This window comes from Grammomys surdaster, unplaced genomic scaffold (genome assembly GCF_004785775.1).
Source record: "Grammomys surdaster isolate TR1022 unplaced genomic scaffold, NIH_TR_1.0 126679, whole genome shotgun sequence".
NCBI classification, from domain to species: Eukaryota; Metazoa; Chordata; class Mammalia; order Rodentia; family Muridae; genus Grammomys; species Grammomys surdaster.
This window is the reverse complement of record NW_021621467.1, coordinates 2,016,402-2,034,466: the sequence shown is the minus strand read 5'-3', so window position 1 is coordinate 2,034,466 and position 18,065 is coordinate 2,016,402. Positions and strand designations below refer to the sequence as shown.

General features: G+C 38.9%; 1 protein-coding gene across 1 annotated transcript in view; it reads right to left on the bottom strand.

Moving 5' to 3' along the window:
* The window catches only part of Pros1 (protein S), a 68,884-nt gene extending 51,093 nt beyond the window's left edge, over positions 1–17,791 (bottom strand). Inside the window, exon 1 of the mRNA XM_028761164.1 lies at positions 17,632–17,791. Coding sequence (XP_028616997.1) covers positions 17,632–17,707 — 76 coding nt within the window. The 5' untranslated portion in view covers positions 17,708–17,791. The remainder of the gene's footprint in view (positions 1–17,631) is intronic.
* Positions 17,792–18,065: the final 274 nt, after the last annotated feature.

Here is an 18,065-nt window from a genome sequence, read left to right as displayed (position 1 = left end):
GAGAAATCTCCCTGAGAACTCCCTTCTTTTTCTTTTGCAGGTAAAATGAATCACCCATGATGTCTGCTGTTAGAAGTTCTAATCCAGATGCTAGCCTCCTAATTTATACTACTCAGACCTTCAACGGGTTATTGACAAGAACATCAAACAGCTAGAGATTGACATCACTAATCTGAAGAAATATGTCATTTCACTGTCTGAAGAGACCTCCAAAAATTTCAAAGGACTTTATTGGCCTTGATTTACTCTTTTACAATAGAAAAGACTGTGTACAGCTCTTGACTGTGTACAGCCCTTAAAGAAGAAAGTTGGTTTTACATAGACAAGACAGGGAGGGTTAAAGAGAGCATAAAAAAGGTCTGAGAAGGCCCTGAGAAAAGACAGAGAAAGAGAAAGATGAGAGCTGGTACAAGAATTGGCTTTCAACCTCTCCATGGTTGTCAACTCTACTTCCTCCCATTTTGGAACCATTGACCGTGTTAATTTTGCTTATTTCTTTTGGTTCCTGGGCCTTAAATAGGCTGACTAACTTTGTGAAACAGCAGGTAAATAATCTGGCAGCAAAACCTATTCAGATACATTATCATAAGTTAGCTATGGAGGACCACGAGACTCAAGATGAGGTTGTTACTCTATCCATGGTGTTCCCGAAACCCATCTCCACCCAACCTAAGAGAGGGGACTTCTGCCCCTAGTCCTAGCAGAGAGGGGCCACCAAGAACCCCTTCTGACAGGCGATCTGAATTCTTGCTTAGGCTGTGAGGCTAAGCACTGCAAGGGAATATAAATAAAAGTTAAAAATATCTCTCTGGGTTCCCTGAGGGACAAACCTCACTGCATAGGGGTTGATGTCAAAAGTATCCCCTCTCCAGGAAAAAGACATCGGGATGGGTATGGCCCTCATGCCTCACTGGACAACGACAGGGGGACCGGAGCCATTACAAGGTCCCCTTCAATTACTGGAGGTCAGGCCTCTATCCCCGCCTTCACAAGATTAGAATCACCACAGGGGGGAAATCAGGGGCAGCCCTGCTTAAACACTGAAGGCCTAAAATCAGCCATAGGCCTAAAATCAGAAATAGGCCTGTCATACATGTATACTAACACAAAGTCTTGGGTGTCTATGGAAAAACATTGAAACAGAAGGCTATAAGCTATTGTAAACAGGTAGCTGTTGTGGAAATTTACCAGCCTGAGTAGTCATAGACCTTGTAAATAGGTAACCTTGGTGGATAATACCAACTTAGATAAGGACAAGTGAATCATAGGCAGAGTCATAGAGACCTGTCCCCTGAAACTTCACCCAGCCGATATTCTGTTCTGAAAGATATCTGTACTCCCCCTGAACACCCATGCTCCAGTGTCATCCCCTTCCCCACATCCTGCCTTTTTGTGTTTATAACCCCTGTGTGAACAAGTAAAAATTATGATTTGATTTTAAAAAAATAAATAAAAATATTTTTAAAAACTACATACATTTTTCAAATAAAAAATAGAAAAAAACTCAGCAGCTTTACTAGCACAAATAAAAATCAGACACAAAATATGAATGGAGTGGCAACATAATAACACCATAAATATTAATATTAAATACTAAATTTAGTAAGGAACATTGGAGGTCATAATGACAAAAACATGGTAGGGTTGAAGATATTGCTTGGTGGTAGAGCATTTGCTAAGCATTCGTGTGACCTTTAGTTTGATCCAGAGCAACACACACACAAATAACGCACACAATACATAGAACACAGAACACACACAAGCCACACACATACACACACACCACCATAAAATGTTCTTAGAAGATATAGTAAAGTTTTAATAATATGTCATGCAATAATTCTTAATAGGAAAGCCAAGTATTTTAAGAGATATACCCCCAAATTAATCTGTAATTTTGATGTAATTTCACCTAAAACTCTCTCTAAGACTTTTATAAGTTGTTCATAAAGTCTACTTTACAAAGTCATAGGCAGTCCAGGCCCACCTCAAACTCATTATGTAGTTAAAAATGGTCTTAAGGTACCTGGGTCAATAGTAGCACACACTTTTGATCCCAGTGATCAGAAGGCAGAGGAAGAGGCAGGTGAATCTCTATGTGTTTGAGGCTAGAATGGTCTACATAGTGCATTCCAGGACAGTCAGAGCTACATAGTGAGAGAAACAAACAAAAACAGATGGTCTTTAGGCCCTGCCATTGCTCAAGTCCTGGAATCAGAGATTAGGGGTATGTACCATGACCCCTGTTTTATGTACCAGCTTTGAAGAATGAAGCAGAGGCCTCTAGAATTGCTGACCATTGTCTTTAAACTCCTAGCAAGTACCAGGGCTAAGAATGATTCTTATCAATATATAAGCTGGACAGGCACTTACACTAAGTGGCCTCAGAATATAACTGTTGAGGTCTTGCTGCCAGCTCTTAAACCCACCAGCTAGTGGGTTTAAAATTAAAGAGCATTTGCTGAGTTTGTGTTGTATGTGTGTGGTGTGGTGTGTGTCTTGCTCTGAATGAATGTATGTTCACTGGATCAAACACAAGTTCACTCCTATCATTCATACTAAAATGTCTGTTCACCAAATCACATCATCTGTTTCAGTAAGACAAACTATTTTATGGTGTCTATGTGTGTGCAATATGTGTGTTCTGTATCATGTGTGTTGTTTGTGTGAGTGTTATGTAAGTTGTGTGCGTGTTATGTGTGTTATATGCGTGTGTTAAGGTATCTATGTTGCTCTGTTCACTGAACTAAGTTCACTGAATCAACCACAAGTTCATTCCTGCTATTCAATGATCTGCCAATTGATGCTACTTATTTCTATAAAATTGTACTTTTCTACTGTTTTACCACAGGATTTAGCAGGATTTCCCCATGTTTATATCTTTTTTTATAAGTGGGGTTGTCCTTTTATAACTTAAATCCAAACCAAAATGGGAAAGCATATAAACATAGATTTGGGTTATAAATACTAAAATGTCTATTCACCAAAACACATAAGCTGTTTCAGAAAAACAAAACTAAACAAGCTCCAGGGATGTGGGGAAAGGCTTTGCAGGGAGGAAGGGAGGTTGACAAGGCAGAAGGATAAGCTATGGTGATGCTGGGGGATGGAGGGGGGGAGGTAATCAGAGTGCTTTATATACATAGATGAAGTTGCCAAAGAGCAAATGGAATAAAATTTCGCAGAAAGCCAAGATGCAAATGAGAAAAAAGCAATAAAGGAGGTTGAACGTTTTAACATATAAATAGAAGTTATAAATTCATAAGAAAAAGAATAAATTGAAACACCAAAAGGCATTTTAAAATAGATAACACAGGACGAACACAAATATGAAGTTGAGTGCAAATGTTATCAGAATTCTTGAAGCCTCCCCAGGAAGTGGATAAGCTGAAAGGTTACATAACCAAACATAGCTGAATTGTGATTAAAAAATAAATATATAAATAAAACCCTCTAATATTTTCAAGTTTAAAGTCAAGCTAAGATTATGATTCTATTCTACTCCTTAACTTCCCCACAAATCATCACCTTTTATTTTTCAATGACTGCATTTCCAAAGATTTTTCTTAAATTTGTGTTCAATCTTGGCAAATATGAAAGCAATATCAACTATTTAAGTCAGATTTCCAAGGAGCTATTTCACAATTTGTTTCTGGAAACTTCCAAACAGAAACACTATTTAGACATTCAGCTCACAGCTCTATTCCTAGGAAATCAAGGCAATGAGATGAATATGGTCATATTCAAAGAGCTGTTATGAACATGCAGCTCTCAATATCACTGAGATGAACAAAGGGTTGGAAACATGCTAAATATTCTCAAATACTCTTCAGGCTAGATAATTATAATGAACATCAACTTTTTTAAAAAAATGTATTTTAAAGGATGGTGTAGAGAGCAGTTCATTGTATCTAACACAAGTAACATTTAAAATTTTTGTTTTTATTTTAAATTATTTTACCCATGTATGTCTGTGTGCTTGTGAAACACAAAAGATGTCAGATGCTTTGGAGCTGGAGTTACAGGCAGGTGTTAGCCATGTGACATGGGTGCTGAGAACTAAACTCTAGTTATCTGCATAACTAGTACCTGTTCCTAACTACCCAGCATCTCTCCAGCCCCATGAAATAAGTATCATTTCTTTATGTTTATAATATCTAAGAGTGTCTGAATACACACTGAGAAATGTATAGGACAAACGTTACATTATTGAGTGAGATATGTTCTTAATTAGAATGTACTTAGATAACTTTGGAGTAGAGAGACGGTTTAGCCTATGAAGGTGCTGGCTGACAAGACTGAGGATCTAAGTTCTTTCTTTCCGATTCACATGGTGAATACAATCAACTCCACAAAGTTGTCCTTTAACCTCCACATCTGTACCATAGAATACACACTCACATATATGTACGTGAACACTGCCCCCATAAGTAAAATACAATAATAAAAAACTTGGAATTTCTAAGCAAGTAAGCAGACGAGGTCTAAGGAAACCCCATGTTATTAATGACATACTGAGGCTTTTCAAAACAGTTAAAAAAAATTTTTAGATGTTCTCACCATAAAGAAATTAGATGCACTAAAAGCAAATGATGTGCTAATCACCATGATTTAGTCATTTCTTGAGTTTGCATGCATTGAAATACATTGGGCTTTACAAATAAATATGGTTGCCAATTTAAAAAAAAAAATCTTGGTAAATCCTACCATGTAAGATAAAGAGGTCATTTGCTGACATAAGGTCAATTGCTGAGCATGTACACACAGCAGCAAAAACTGAACCATGAGTACATGTGTCTGTGTACTTAAAGACACAGGGATGCGGAGAGATTTTGGGGCCACCTTCTAGGAATTTGGCAGGAAATTGACTTTGGGTTAGGACAAGGAAGTAGGCTCAAGATAAATACAGCTGAGAAATGTGTTCTTTGTATTTTGTTGGGTCTGGTTAAGACCTCAATACAGTAATCATGGGATCTTTGTTTATGCTTTCTTTGTTCATTAACTACTCTGTTTATGACTGACCATATTCTTTGTATATATCGAGAATGATATAAAAGCAGACTGGAAAAAAAATAAACCCACTTCAGCTTCAGCACTGGCTGGGGTCATGTTACAGTGTTGTCTAATTAATTGTTCTTTTCAATCCTCCCTCACTCCCTGGGGTCCCTGTTGACTGACTGAGCTGGCTTGATTACAGAGGGAAATAAATGTTTGGCCAAGAGAGAATTTTATTTTACTTTGTTATATTTCATTATTTCCTTTTGACTTGACAAAGTCTCACAGCATAGAAGAAGCTCCCCTGGAAGTCTCAACAATCCTCCTGCCTTGGGCAGCCCAAGTACTGAAAATAACAGGTATGAACCATAATGTTCAACTGAAGAAATCATTTTAAAAAGATGACAGTCAAGAAAGTGCCAAAAATTATTTTATTTTTAAAGTACCAGGAGGGGCTGGAGAGATGCCTCAGCGGTTAAGAGCACTGGCTGCTCTTGCAGAGGTCCTGAGTTCAATTCCTAGCAACCACATGGTGGCTCACAACCATCTGTAATGAGATCTGATGCCTTCTTCTGAAGTGTCTGAAGACAGCAACAGTGTACTCATGTAAAATAAACAAATAAATCTTTAAAGTACGATGAGTAATTATGATTAACAACGAGACATCGTAGACCATACCAATTATTACTACCAATAGGGGAGAAAGAAGAGAGGACAGAGTCCTCATTACAAAAATGACTTCAAAATCAGCTGTTTTGTTAATTCATTCTACTATATTACCACCAATTCGGTGTAATAGCTCTAAGTTCCCATCTGGTATATGTTCTGGACATAGTTAATTATTTGGTCTACAAATTGTAAGCTAAATAGATTCACTCTTTGTATGAAAAATTAACAAAGGTTAAGTAGGTAATAAGTGTTGATATTTAGGTGAAGAGACATTAATTTTAACCTTAGAGGAAACATGGATCTGACAGAGAGAGTTGACAAAGTTCATGAAATATACCTTGTACTTCCTTGGAGCAGAACTATTTGAACAGGAAGAAAAGTGTGTCTTGTTACTTCCCCACTAAGGCGGATACCACCTCCATTGCTCACTGCATGCAAGTATGTTGGACTTCATGTGGACCAGATGGGATAAGATGGAAGAGAGTTATATAAAACACACCAGACTTATGTGATTATCTATGTACATTTTCTTTAATCAGAATCCTTGAATTTTTATTGCTGAATCTGTTAAAGGCATTAGTTTATAGTTTTATAAACTTCTCTTGGGAGAAGATTGGCTATGGAATCATAACACAAGTCATTCCACAATCTCCAAATAACCTTCAGGTATTCAATTCTTAATGTTTTAGAGTTTATTTCTCTTTTTTCCTACATGATATTTTTATTGAGTCTTTGAGAATTTCACATCATGCAACCCCATTACATTTACTTCCCAGTTTTTCCATGTCTGCCTCTACCACCCTCATAACCTCTCTCTGCCCCCCACAAATTATAATTAAAATTAAAAAAAGAAAAGAAAAAGAAGTATAGTTTGTGTTATCTCTATACTCACTGGAGCATGGTCAGACCCTCCATGGCCTGCTCCTGAAACAAAACTGAGTTGTTTTCTCATTAGAAGCCATTGATTTTGGAGAGCTAACTTCAGCATCCTTTTCATACTTGTTAAAAATTCTCTTCAATGGCTTCCTGTTTAGGCTGCTACTTTCTGGGGGTGTGGGTAGAAGGTAGGAGTTGTCACAGAAGCCTTCCATGTCCCTCTTTCTCAACTGTGGATCTACAATCATTGATATCACTGCAAAAGTAGCTTTCTAGCCCTTTACACTCAGAGATCATGGCTCATAAGCTTGCAAATGGTTTCTGGCAACAGCACAAACGTTGAACATGGCCCCTTGGTGCAGTAGGACCATAAACCTAGACCAGGTCCTCAGAGGCAACCCTGGCCTCAGGTGACAGAGCAGCAGCAGCAAGGCCCATGGACATTAACATGGCTTCAAGCTGAAACACTGACCATGGATATCTGCATGGCCTTCAGTGGTACACAGGCCAAGGACATCAACACAGACCCTGGCAAAGTCCATCAAAAGACATGCCAATGACATGTTTTAGTAGGTGAAGGCACTTGTCATGTAGGAACACACACACAAATAATGATAATAATAATAATAATAATACAACATAAAAAATAACATTGAAGACAAAAGACAGTCACAAATATAATGATGGTTACATAGGAATGCTGCCATGTAAGCTTTTGCACACTCAGCAGATTATTGATAAGGCTCTACTGCTGTGGAGGACTAATGACTTATACCCAGAGACATTTGTTCTGCATTTGGGTTTATTTTATCTGTCATCACCAGCTTTGATAGACTTAATCAGTATCCTATACCCATATAATATTAACTCTAACTAAATATTAATATAATATTAACTCTAACACTAATATCAATAGGAAATTTTTCCTTGTTTTCACTACTCATATTGTATACTCAAATACTTAGGAGTTAGCTTTATAGAGTGAGTGATTGATCAAATATTGGGAGCCCAATTACTGACTAGTTACCAGCTAAGGGTGGGACTTTATGCCCACCTCAACTCATCCTGCTGGGTCAGGGAGAGTTAGTGTAGCCCCTTGTACATTGACCATACTCCAATGGATGACACACACAAGAGTATATGTATAACACAATATAGATTTCATGAATGTGATTTAGCTCAGGGTCCGTCCAGATGGAATTTTAAAGTGTTCTTTCTTCTCTGTTTTAATTCTTAGGAATTTAATATTACTGATTATTTTTTTACCTCTTATGACATGCCAAATGGTGCTACTCCACCCCATCTCTGTCCCCAGAATTGCTTTTTGAATGTTGCAGCACTTGAAAATATTAAGTGACCGAAATCCTTTTAGACCCAGAAGTCTCAGTCCAGCTCACAGGGATATGAAAGAAATTCTGTAGCAAATAAATCCTTGCATGGGAAAAGAGATGTTGTGTTGTTTGTTTGTTTGTTTGTTTGATTGATTATTTTAAGGAAACATAAAGAAAGGTGGGTAGGGAGGTGATGTGGATCTTGGAGAAGTTTGGAGAGGAGTGTAAATATGAGCAAAATACATTGTTAGAAATTCTCAAAGAACTAACAAAATCATTTTTTGTTTGTGTTTTTGAGACAGGATCCCTTTATACATAGCCTCAACTGTCCTACTTGCTATGTAGACCAGGCTGGCCTCAAACTCAGAGATCCGACAGCCTCTGCTTCCTGAATGCTGGGACTAAAGAAGTGTGCCACCACACCTCACCTAATAATAATTTTCAAACCACAGTTTAAAATTCTCAAGGAATTTTAAGTGTGTGTGTTTTAAAGGTTACATACTTTTTGCATCAATAATTATTACTAAATATTGCTTCCTCCAGCAACAAATAAGAGCAGATACAGAGAGCCACAACCAGACATCATGTAGACAGAGTCTAAATTGGAGGCCTTTGTCAGGTCTCTTCCCTCAGAACTCAGGGAACCCTGTGGAAGAGGGAGAGGAAAATTTACAGGAGTCAAAGGGGATGGAGGACACCAGGAGAACATGGCTCACCAAATCAACTAAGCAGGGCTCACATGGACTCACAGAGACTGAACTGGCAAGCACTGGCCACATGGGTCTGCACCAGGTCATCTACATATATGTTATGGTTGTTAGCTTGGACTTTGGGGGATTTTTTTTCTTTTTTTCTTTTTTTTTTTTGGACTCATACATGTAGGAGTAGGTGTGTCTCTGAGTATTTTACTTGTTCTTGAAACTCTTTCCCTCCTGTTGGGTTGCCTTGTCAGCCCCTTTAAGAGAGCTTCTACCTTGCCATGTAGTCTCCTGTTTTGCTATGTTTGGTTATTGTCTCTTGGAAGCCAGGTCTTTTCTGAAAAGAAACAGAAGGGAAGTGGATCTGGAAGAGGAGAGATAAGAAAGCTAGGATACATGGAGGGAAGGGAAACTGTGGTTTGTGGTGGGGGTGTTTTCAATGACAGAAAAATCTATTTTCAATTTAGAAGGAGAAAAAAAGAAAACAACCATAACAACAGCAAAAATACATGTTCCATGACAAAGACTGTGCAGCAGAGACTGTGCTGACAAGTAGGAGCATACCAGAGACTCCGGATGAACTGATAATATGCTTTACACATTCAGAAAGGGCTGGGGAAATGGCCTGGGGGAATTTTAAAGTACATGCTCAGACAAGTCTACTCAACCTCTAATCGGCACTTTTCTTTCTCACTTTTATTGAAATGGATACTGATGTAATTATTAGAAGATTCCAAAATGTCTCCTGTCTACTTTATTGCTGAGATCTGTTTGTTCAGGAAGCATAATATTTGCTAGACTCTGTAATATCACCAAATTAAAATGTCGACTTCTAATTGTAATTGACTTGCAATAAAATGGCAATTCAATGATGAAAAAGTGCTATATTCTTTGTATCAACAACCCTTAGTAGATATTGCTGTAGTTAAAAGATTCAGGTGACGAATTAAATAGAAAGAGAAACAGTGATGTGGTGATATTTAGTGACTACTAAAGCCCTAGCTCTCAGCTCCCATTTACTAGTTTGGAAACAGGGTTTTAGCAGATGATCAAATTAAAATAAGGCCCCTGAGGCTGTAACCCATCACAACATCCTAAAAAGAAATGTGGAGAAAGAGACACAAATGTACAAATGTGAATGTGAAGATGTGAAAACATAAGAAGAAAGCAAAGGGTACCTGAGGCCACCTGTTACCAAGTAAAAATGTGGAACACATCTTCTCCCATACTTTGAAGAAGGAAGAATGCCTACTGATGGCTTGATTTTAGACTTATACTCCAGATTCTTAAGACTATAAATGTCTTTTGTTTAAGACATATAGCTTGAGGCATTTTAGTTATGACAATCCTGGGACACTGATAAAGGGACTTGTTCTTACATTTTTGCTTCGTTTTCCTACACCAAGGTTTTACTCACACAGAAATTTGGAGACTTGAAGGAAGTTGTCTGCAAGAGAATCTACTATCCTTTCTATCTTATTAAATCTAGGACTAATGTATGGTCATCTGATGTTCTTTATTACTTGTGAGAGAAAAACATTATTACGCTGTAGTCATGACAGTAAACAAGAAAAAATAGTGGTTTTGCAACATAAAAGTCAGGGTTACAAGAAGATGGCTCACCTACAGGCAGGGAGGCATAGACTCAGTAAATAAAGGGAGGATTGCTCTTACTGAAAAGTAACACTGGAAAAATTTCCTGAGAACAAAGAATGATAGAAAATGTGTCATGATGGCATCATTACCAACCAAGCTCTACCTGCTAAGCAAGATAGACTCAAACAAGCCTTAAAGTCACTACCTATACTTCATTGTGTGCCTTTCTTTGGAAAGAAGGCTGTGTATGTATGCTCCAGAATAACAACAATGTAAACTTTTCTTCCATCTGCTTTCTGCCTCAGTAGGCTTTTCCTGTGAGAACATCTTTCTGATACTCTGTGAGACTCTATGCAAGCTGTCAATCCCAGGACTTCAGAGCCAAGTTAAGCCAAGAATTGATGGAGGTCTCCTAGGAATTTAAGCCATAAGACTAGATATTGCTCCTTTGCTATAGCTAAAAGACTCAGGTCAAGAATTAAGAAGAAAGAAAAGCATTTGTGATGTTGGGATATTTAGTGACTATTGAAGTACTACCTCTCTCAGTCCCCATGAATATATACTGAGTTGGAAATAAGGGTTTAGCAGATGATCAAATTATCATCATGTGAACATCTAATGACTGAACATTAGTCCTAGTTTTTAATAAGGTAAAAGGACAGTAAGTTCTTTTGAATGCATTCTTAAGTCTCAATATTTCTGTATAAATACTAGCTGTAGGACAACAAAGCAAAAATGTAAAACTAAAAAAAAATCCCTGTATGAGTTTCACAGGATAGTCATAACTAAACTGCCTCAAGTTATGTGGCTTGATATGACTAGAAGTCATGAGACTTCTAGTCCTCACATAGGACTAGAAGACAAATAAACATAGTCATCTTAAGGCACTCTCTGAAGTCAAGTCACATGAGTTCCACCATGTAGATTATCTAAATGGTCATGGCTTTGCTTTCCCTATGCACAGCTGATCATACACCATTCAGTAGCCTTCGGATGAATCCATATAATTTTTCCAATCTTTCTCTAATTTCTTCATTGTTATGGCTTAGCCCCTAAGTATAATAGAGAAACTCAAGTGTTGAAAGTTTGGTCCACAAAACAACAATGTTCAGGGTGGAGACTTTGGTATGTAATTTGGTGAGAGAGTGTTCTGGCTTCATCAGTGGATTAACCAAAAGATTGATTGGGAGGGAGGGGACACAGTATGAAACAAGCACTTGCTTTTGCTTCCTAACCTCAATAAGGTGAGAGGACCAATGCTTCTGTACCATTGCATCCTTTCATGATTGTAGGCACAGAAATCAGGCCAAGTGACCAGACACTAAAAAGCCTGAAACCATGAGCTCAACTAAATCTTTTCTGGTCTTGGTTGACTTTCTTGGATATTTTTTCCACAGTAATATCAAGATGATAAGAAACTTGACATTGGGATTTGGCTATTGCTGTGATTTTTAAATGATGCAGTTTAAAACAGTTTGAAGTAGATTGGGGAAGGAGGCTAGAAAAGGTGTATAACACTGTAAGTGGAGCTTAATGGGTAATTCTGGAAGACCATCAGAATATTGGAGTGTTGATCTAATGTATAGACAATGCTGGAGAAATTTCAAATGAAAGTAAGGGCTGCTTTGGGAACTGTACTAAAGGTCATTTATGTTACATTAGGACAAAGAACTTATCTACATTTTCTCCATATTTTATAACTATATGTGAGCGGGGGCTTAAAAAATGACATACCAGGTAGCACTTTGGAAGAAATTCCAAGGCATCACAGCATCCAGATATGGCTTCAGTATTGCTGTTTAATCTTATCAGGATTTACAGTAAGAATCAGGGAAAAAGTCAGAGCACAAAGACTAGAGAAATCTGCTGTTTGGCCAGCAAAGAAAAATCTGTAAGGTTAGGTTGGTGCCCATGGAGACGCTAAAGAAATTAGCGTCATTAAAAATAATACAAGAACTTTCTACCTGGGAAAGACAGTACCTTGAGGTTGTCAGATGAATCAGGAAGATCCATTCTTCATGGACTGAAATGTTGGTAAATACAAATGTTTCACTTGAGAAGAGAGTCCCTGGGTATTCTAGTCCCAAAGCTAAGAAATTATTTCTACAGTATTTCACCTGTTCAGTCATGAAATCACTGAAGAATCCACTGTAGCAATTAGCAGAACTTGATGTCGTCATGGTGGTAATTTTTTTTAAGTGTGTAATGCAAGAGTCCAATTGAGATTTAAAAAAAAAAATCTAGAAGAGTGGGCACTTTGTAGCATGGTTAATGTTTTTGTAAGCAAACCCAATGCAACATTGGTGACATCAGGACATCAGATATGCCAGTGACATGGCAACCCCATCAAAGAGAGCTTTGGATAGCAAGCACAACCTGCCCAAGGGGATGACCATAAGCTCTGAAGTCAGAGTAGCTGTGGAGGTGGCCTTTGGAACTTATAGCATAACAACATGTGCTCCAGATGGCAGACATGGGACTATATAGCATTTGATGTTTGCCCTTCAAGTTTTCAATCTTGCTTCAAATGGATTCTGCCTCACTCTTTCACAATCCTTCTCATCTGAAATAAGAGTGTTTCACAAATACACTTGCATATTGGATGCATACAACTTGTTTTTGAATTTTAAAGTTCATATATTAAAAAATTTGCCACAGTCTGAAAAAACTTTGAGACTTCAGCTTTTGAGCACTGATAGAATTGGTAAGACACAAAGACTCGTAAATATGGGCTAGTGAATTCTGATGCATTCTGCATTGTGAGGTGGACTTGGGTCGTTGTTGCCCAGGGAGGCAGTTCAGATGTTGAGTGTCCTAACAAAACTCATGCATTGAGAACTAGGCCCTAACAAGAAGGGATCTGAAGTGGGCCTTTGAGAGGTCATTAAGCCATTAGCCCAAGTCATTGAATTAACAATGTCACAGGTTTGGGGAGAGAGGCTGCTTCATAAAAATGACCTTTCTTTTTGCTTCCTTGATGTCATATCTATCACTACATCGTTCTGCCTTAACAAATGCCTCCCTAAGTACCCATGAATGGCAAACCACAAAACGTGGCTCAAAATAAACCCTTCCATTTTTTTTAGTTGATTTTCTCCTTATATTTTGTCATAAGGCTTGGCTGTCATAAAACGTGCTCCATATATTGATTTTGAACTCAAAGATCTTCATGGCTCTGTCTTCTGAGTGCTGGGATTACAGGCATGTACTACCATGCCTGGACTTAAGCTTTTGTCTACTTGGAACTTGCTCTGTATTAGACTAGCCTAGAAAAAAGAGGTCTGTTTGCCTCTGTCTCCTGGGATTAAAGGTGTGTACCACCATGCCTGGACCTAAGCTTTTTGTGTTCCTCAAGATCCAGATCATAAGTCTGTGTCCTCCATTTCTGGATTGTAGTCATTCCAGATTAAAAGTTCAAATGAAAACAATAATTAAGGGGCTGGAGAGATGGATCAGCGGTTAAGAGCACTGACTGTTCTTCCAGAGGTCCTGAGTTCAATTCCCAGCAACCACATGGTGGCTCACAACCATCTGTAATGGGATCCAATGCCCTCTTTTGGTGTGTCTGAAGATAGCAACAGTGTACTCATATACAAAAAAATAAATAAATCTTGTTTAAAAAAAGAAAAGGAAACAATAAATAATAATAACACCTAATATGATATAACTATTCCTTGTTCAATGACAAACACATAAACAACAGGCTGAGTGGGATCTTGCCCCAAGTTTTACCACTCCCTTATTTACATTATCCTTGAACACAAAATTCAACTTCATTGTACTTTCTACTTGAACCACACATTTTTTACTTTTTCTTTCAAAGCTTGCTATGCTTGATCAAAATGTTCTTCATGAAAGTAAACCAGAGGACAAGGTCTATGTTGGGCATTTCTGAGACTTTCTTTGTCGACAGAATTAATCTAAATTTCTTCACTTTAGTCTCAGGTAGATTCTTCAGAAAAGGGCAAAAAGCAGCAACATTCTTCACCAAAACATCAAGAACAGTCTCTAGAGTTCAAATCATCCTCAGCACCAACGACAAGGAGAGCCCATTCAGTCCCACTTAAAGCATTCCATGAGCTTCCAAATCCAAAGTCTCCAAATCCACATTTGGCCAAACAAAAACATGGTCAAATCTATCACAGCAACACTCTAATCTCTGATACCAACTTCTGTCTTAGTTGGGGTTTCCATTGCTGTGGAGAGACAGGATGACCAAGGCACCTCTTATAAAGGATGCCATTTAACTGGGGCTGACTTACTGGTTGAATATGCTTGATTATTATAGGTTAAATAGGCAGTGGCACTATTAGAAGGTGAGTTTTTGTTGGAGTAGGTGTGGCCTTATTCGAGGAAATGTGTCACTGTGGTGGTGGGCTTTGAGATGCTCCTCCTAGCTGCCTGAAAGATAGTATTCTTCTGTTTGCCTTCAGAACAAGATATAGAACTCTCAGCTCCTTCTCCAACACCGTGTCTGCCTAGTCACTGCCATGTTTCTCACCTTGATAATAATGGACTGAACATCTGAACCTGAAAGCCAGCCCAATTAAGTACTATCCTTTATAAGAGTTGTCTTGGTCATGTTGTCTCTTCACAGCAATGGACACCTGGCTAAACTATTCCTTCCTTTCTTTAGTGTGCAAAGATTCATTATTGTTATTCTTAGATAAATCTTAGATAAAGAATATGTATATTCTTTAAACATACTGGCATATATTAAATTATACACACACACACACACACACACACACACACACACTTGAAGTACATTTAAGATCTGAAATATGTTGTTCTGCTGTTCCTGGGCCTCAAGATTATATCAGTCTTACAATGCATTTAATATTTAATGTATATAAATAGATCTCTCATATTATTTTAAAAGTTTACATATTTAAATAGTTTGTCCAAGATACAAAGAAGATACTTAACTAGTGAACAGAAAATATCCACGTAAAGAACATCCCAGTGGGATGAAGAGATGGCTCAGCGGTTAAGAGCAGTGACTACTCTTCCAGAGGTCCTGAGTTCAATTCCGAGCAACCACATGGTGGCTCACAACCATATGTAATGGGATCTGATGTCCTCTTCTGGTGTGTCTGAAGAGAGCCACAATGTATTCATATGCATTAAATAAATAAATATTAAAAAAAGAAGAAGAAGAAGAAGAAGAACATCCCTGCACTTGCTGGCATAGAGTTTATGGCAGAAGAACATACCATGGATCTCATTATTGTCTTTACTATATAAGAAACTAACTCTCGCAGCACGAGCCCTAAATGTAAGCTAACCTTTTGAAAATCACCCCATTAGTGTAGCAGTATGGATTTTGAAATTTAAAAAAAAAGTGCTAAGGAAAGACAAGAATAAACTCATAACAAAAGAGAGTTAGGAAAGAACAGAGCAGAGTACAAAACCATATAGAAAAGATGGGTCAATAATATACAGAGAAGACTGCTGAACCCAAAAGGGAAGTCGGGATAAGGTCAAACGAGCCTCCCCAAAATAGATATCCTCCTCTTCCCGTTTCCATTTACATCACAAGCTCTCATGAGCGATTAGCAATAAATGCAAGTTTGTCATGTGTATATTTCTTACTTTTTTGTTTTTGTGGGTTTTATTTATACAAATACATTTGCATAAATAACTTTATTGTTAAATGAAGCATACGTAAGTCAGGCAGGGCAGCACGTGCAAGTGATGCCATCACTTAGAAGGTCAAGGCAGAAGATAGCCTAAATGCAAGTCAGAACTACAGATCAGGTTTCTGTTGGGGGTGTTGTTTGGTTTTGTTCATGCATTCTCTCAAAACATAACTGTTCTGGAAAGGTATCCCTTAGTATAGCATATAATAAGGACCGCATAATCAATCATATGTGAGGTGTTTAAAATTCTAATTGTATCTCACATTTCAATTCTTCTGGAGCTAGGAGTTTGGGGATGTAGTTCACTAGCTTACCATGCACCAAGCTCCAGATCCAATTTTTAGTACCACAATGAAACCACATGACAAGCAAGACCCCAAAACACAAAGTCAAAATTTTAGGGAAGAGAAATACCTCATAGGTGTCTGTTTCTTTATCAATAAACCAGAGATAGTTTTTAATCCAGGTAACAAGAAAGGATATGGCTATTATCGGGCCAAATATTCCTTCTGTAATGTCCTTGTAGAATGACCTTGACTAGTCTCTGTGTGGCCAGGCTGCCACTGCTGTCTCTTGCACTTTTCCCAAACACCAGCTTGCTTTGTCTTTTGTTGTTGTTTTGCTTTTGTTTGTTTTATTTTGCTCTGCTTTGTTTTGAGACAGGGTTTCTCTGTGTAGCTGGGCTGTTCTGGAACTACAGACCAGGCTGGCCTTGAACTCAGAGATTTGCTTACCTCTGCTAAGCAGCTGGGATCAAAGGCATGTGCCTGACACCCTGCTGCTGTCTGAAAACAGTCGACTGTCCTAATGAACCAGATAGATCCTGTGCAAACACACAGTCACAGTCAGGTGTAGCTTTGTTATGGGGGCTTGACTGTTGATGTTTTGTAACTGTAACTTGTTTGTCTTCAACATAAAACAAACAAGTTACAGTCTGGTCTTTAAGTTAGTTATAATTTCAAAAAATACCTGGCTCTCCTTATTACTTAATAAAAATTTGGAATCCTAGCAAACTCCATCCTTGAAAGGTTTCTTTGGTGCTCTTGGTAGCAGCCTAACTGTTATTTGTTATGCAGTTATTGCTCTCTTACCCGTTTCTGGGACGCCAAAAGAGCAGAAGAAAGCACTGTTAATGACGAACATATTTAAAATTTTGAAAACAATTGTGTTGACAGTTAAAACGTACCAAACCTTTGTTATTCTTTATATGTTCCTAAGAGAAAAGTCGATATGCTCCCTGGAATCTGGGAATGGAAGAGGAAAAAAAAAATCAAGAAACACAAAAATAAGGTGCAAGGAATTCGTGCCACCACCTCAGATCATAACCAGTCAAAATTCTCAGAACAAAACGATCCTCGCTACAAGATAATACCCAACAGCAACTCCTTACGCCAAGGTTAGCGAATGATAAGTAAAATCTCAGCCAGCAATCCTCAGATAGTTTGTCAATGTGAGACAAGCCAATCGAGTACAAAGTCCAGAAATTGCAAAAGGAAGGTTTTAACTGTAAGAGAGGCTGGGACCAGAGGGCACCAAGGGTTGGCTTAGTTTTCCTACCAATGTTTAGAACTATGCTCATCCAATTCCTGTGACACTTAGTGTCACCCAGGTTCTTGCATCAGTCCAGTGGACAATGACTCTCAAAGCAAGGTAAGCTTTGATCTTGTCCCATCTTTACTCAGTCCTCCAGACCCAGGCTGCCGCCACTCTCTGAGCCGCTGGGGGACTTACTGGAAACTTAGGAAGCAACAAGCAGCCTAGGAGACAATCCTTCCAGCCTGGGCACGTAGGGACGGGAGAAGGCTGAAGATACGGATTACTTACAGTTTGTCTCTGAGACAGGGAGCACCAGGGCGAGGCAGGCCAGTAACACCCGAAAGCGTGAGCTCAGGACCCTCATTGCTGAGCGGGCGGGCGGAGGTCAGGGCTAGCGCAGCGGGAACCGTGCCTGCGCTCGGCCGAGGGGAGCTGCGAGCCCGGGCTCTGCTCTCCCAGCTCTGCTGTGGCCCAGCCCGAGCGCGGGCGGAGCAGCCAGGGCGGAGGGGACCGCCCGCTCCCAGCCCCCAGCCCGGGAGGGGAAGCGGTGACTGGGACATTTCCTGGAAGCTCTTCACAGCTGGGGGGCGGGAGGGGGAGGGCTGAGAGAGGGAGGTCGGAGGCCTAGGGAAGCTTATCAGAGGTCCTTTGTCACTGTCCCCAGCCCTGTATTTACTTCGTTTTTTTTAGAAATTGAAGTTTTCAAAGGGTGAAGAATCTCT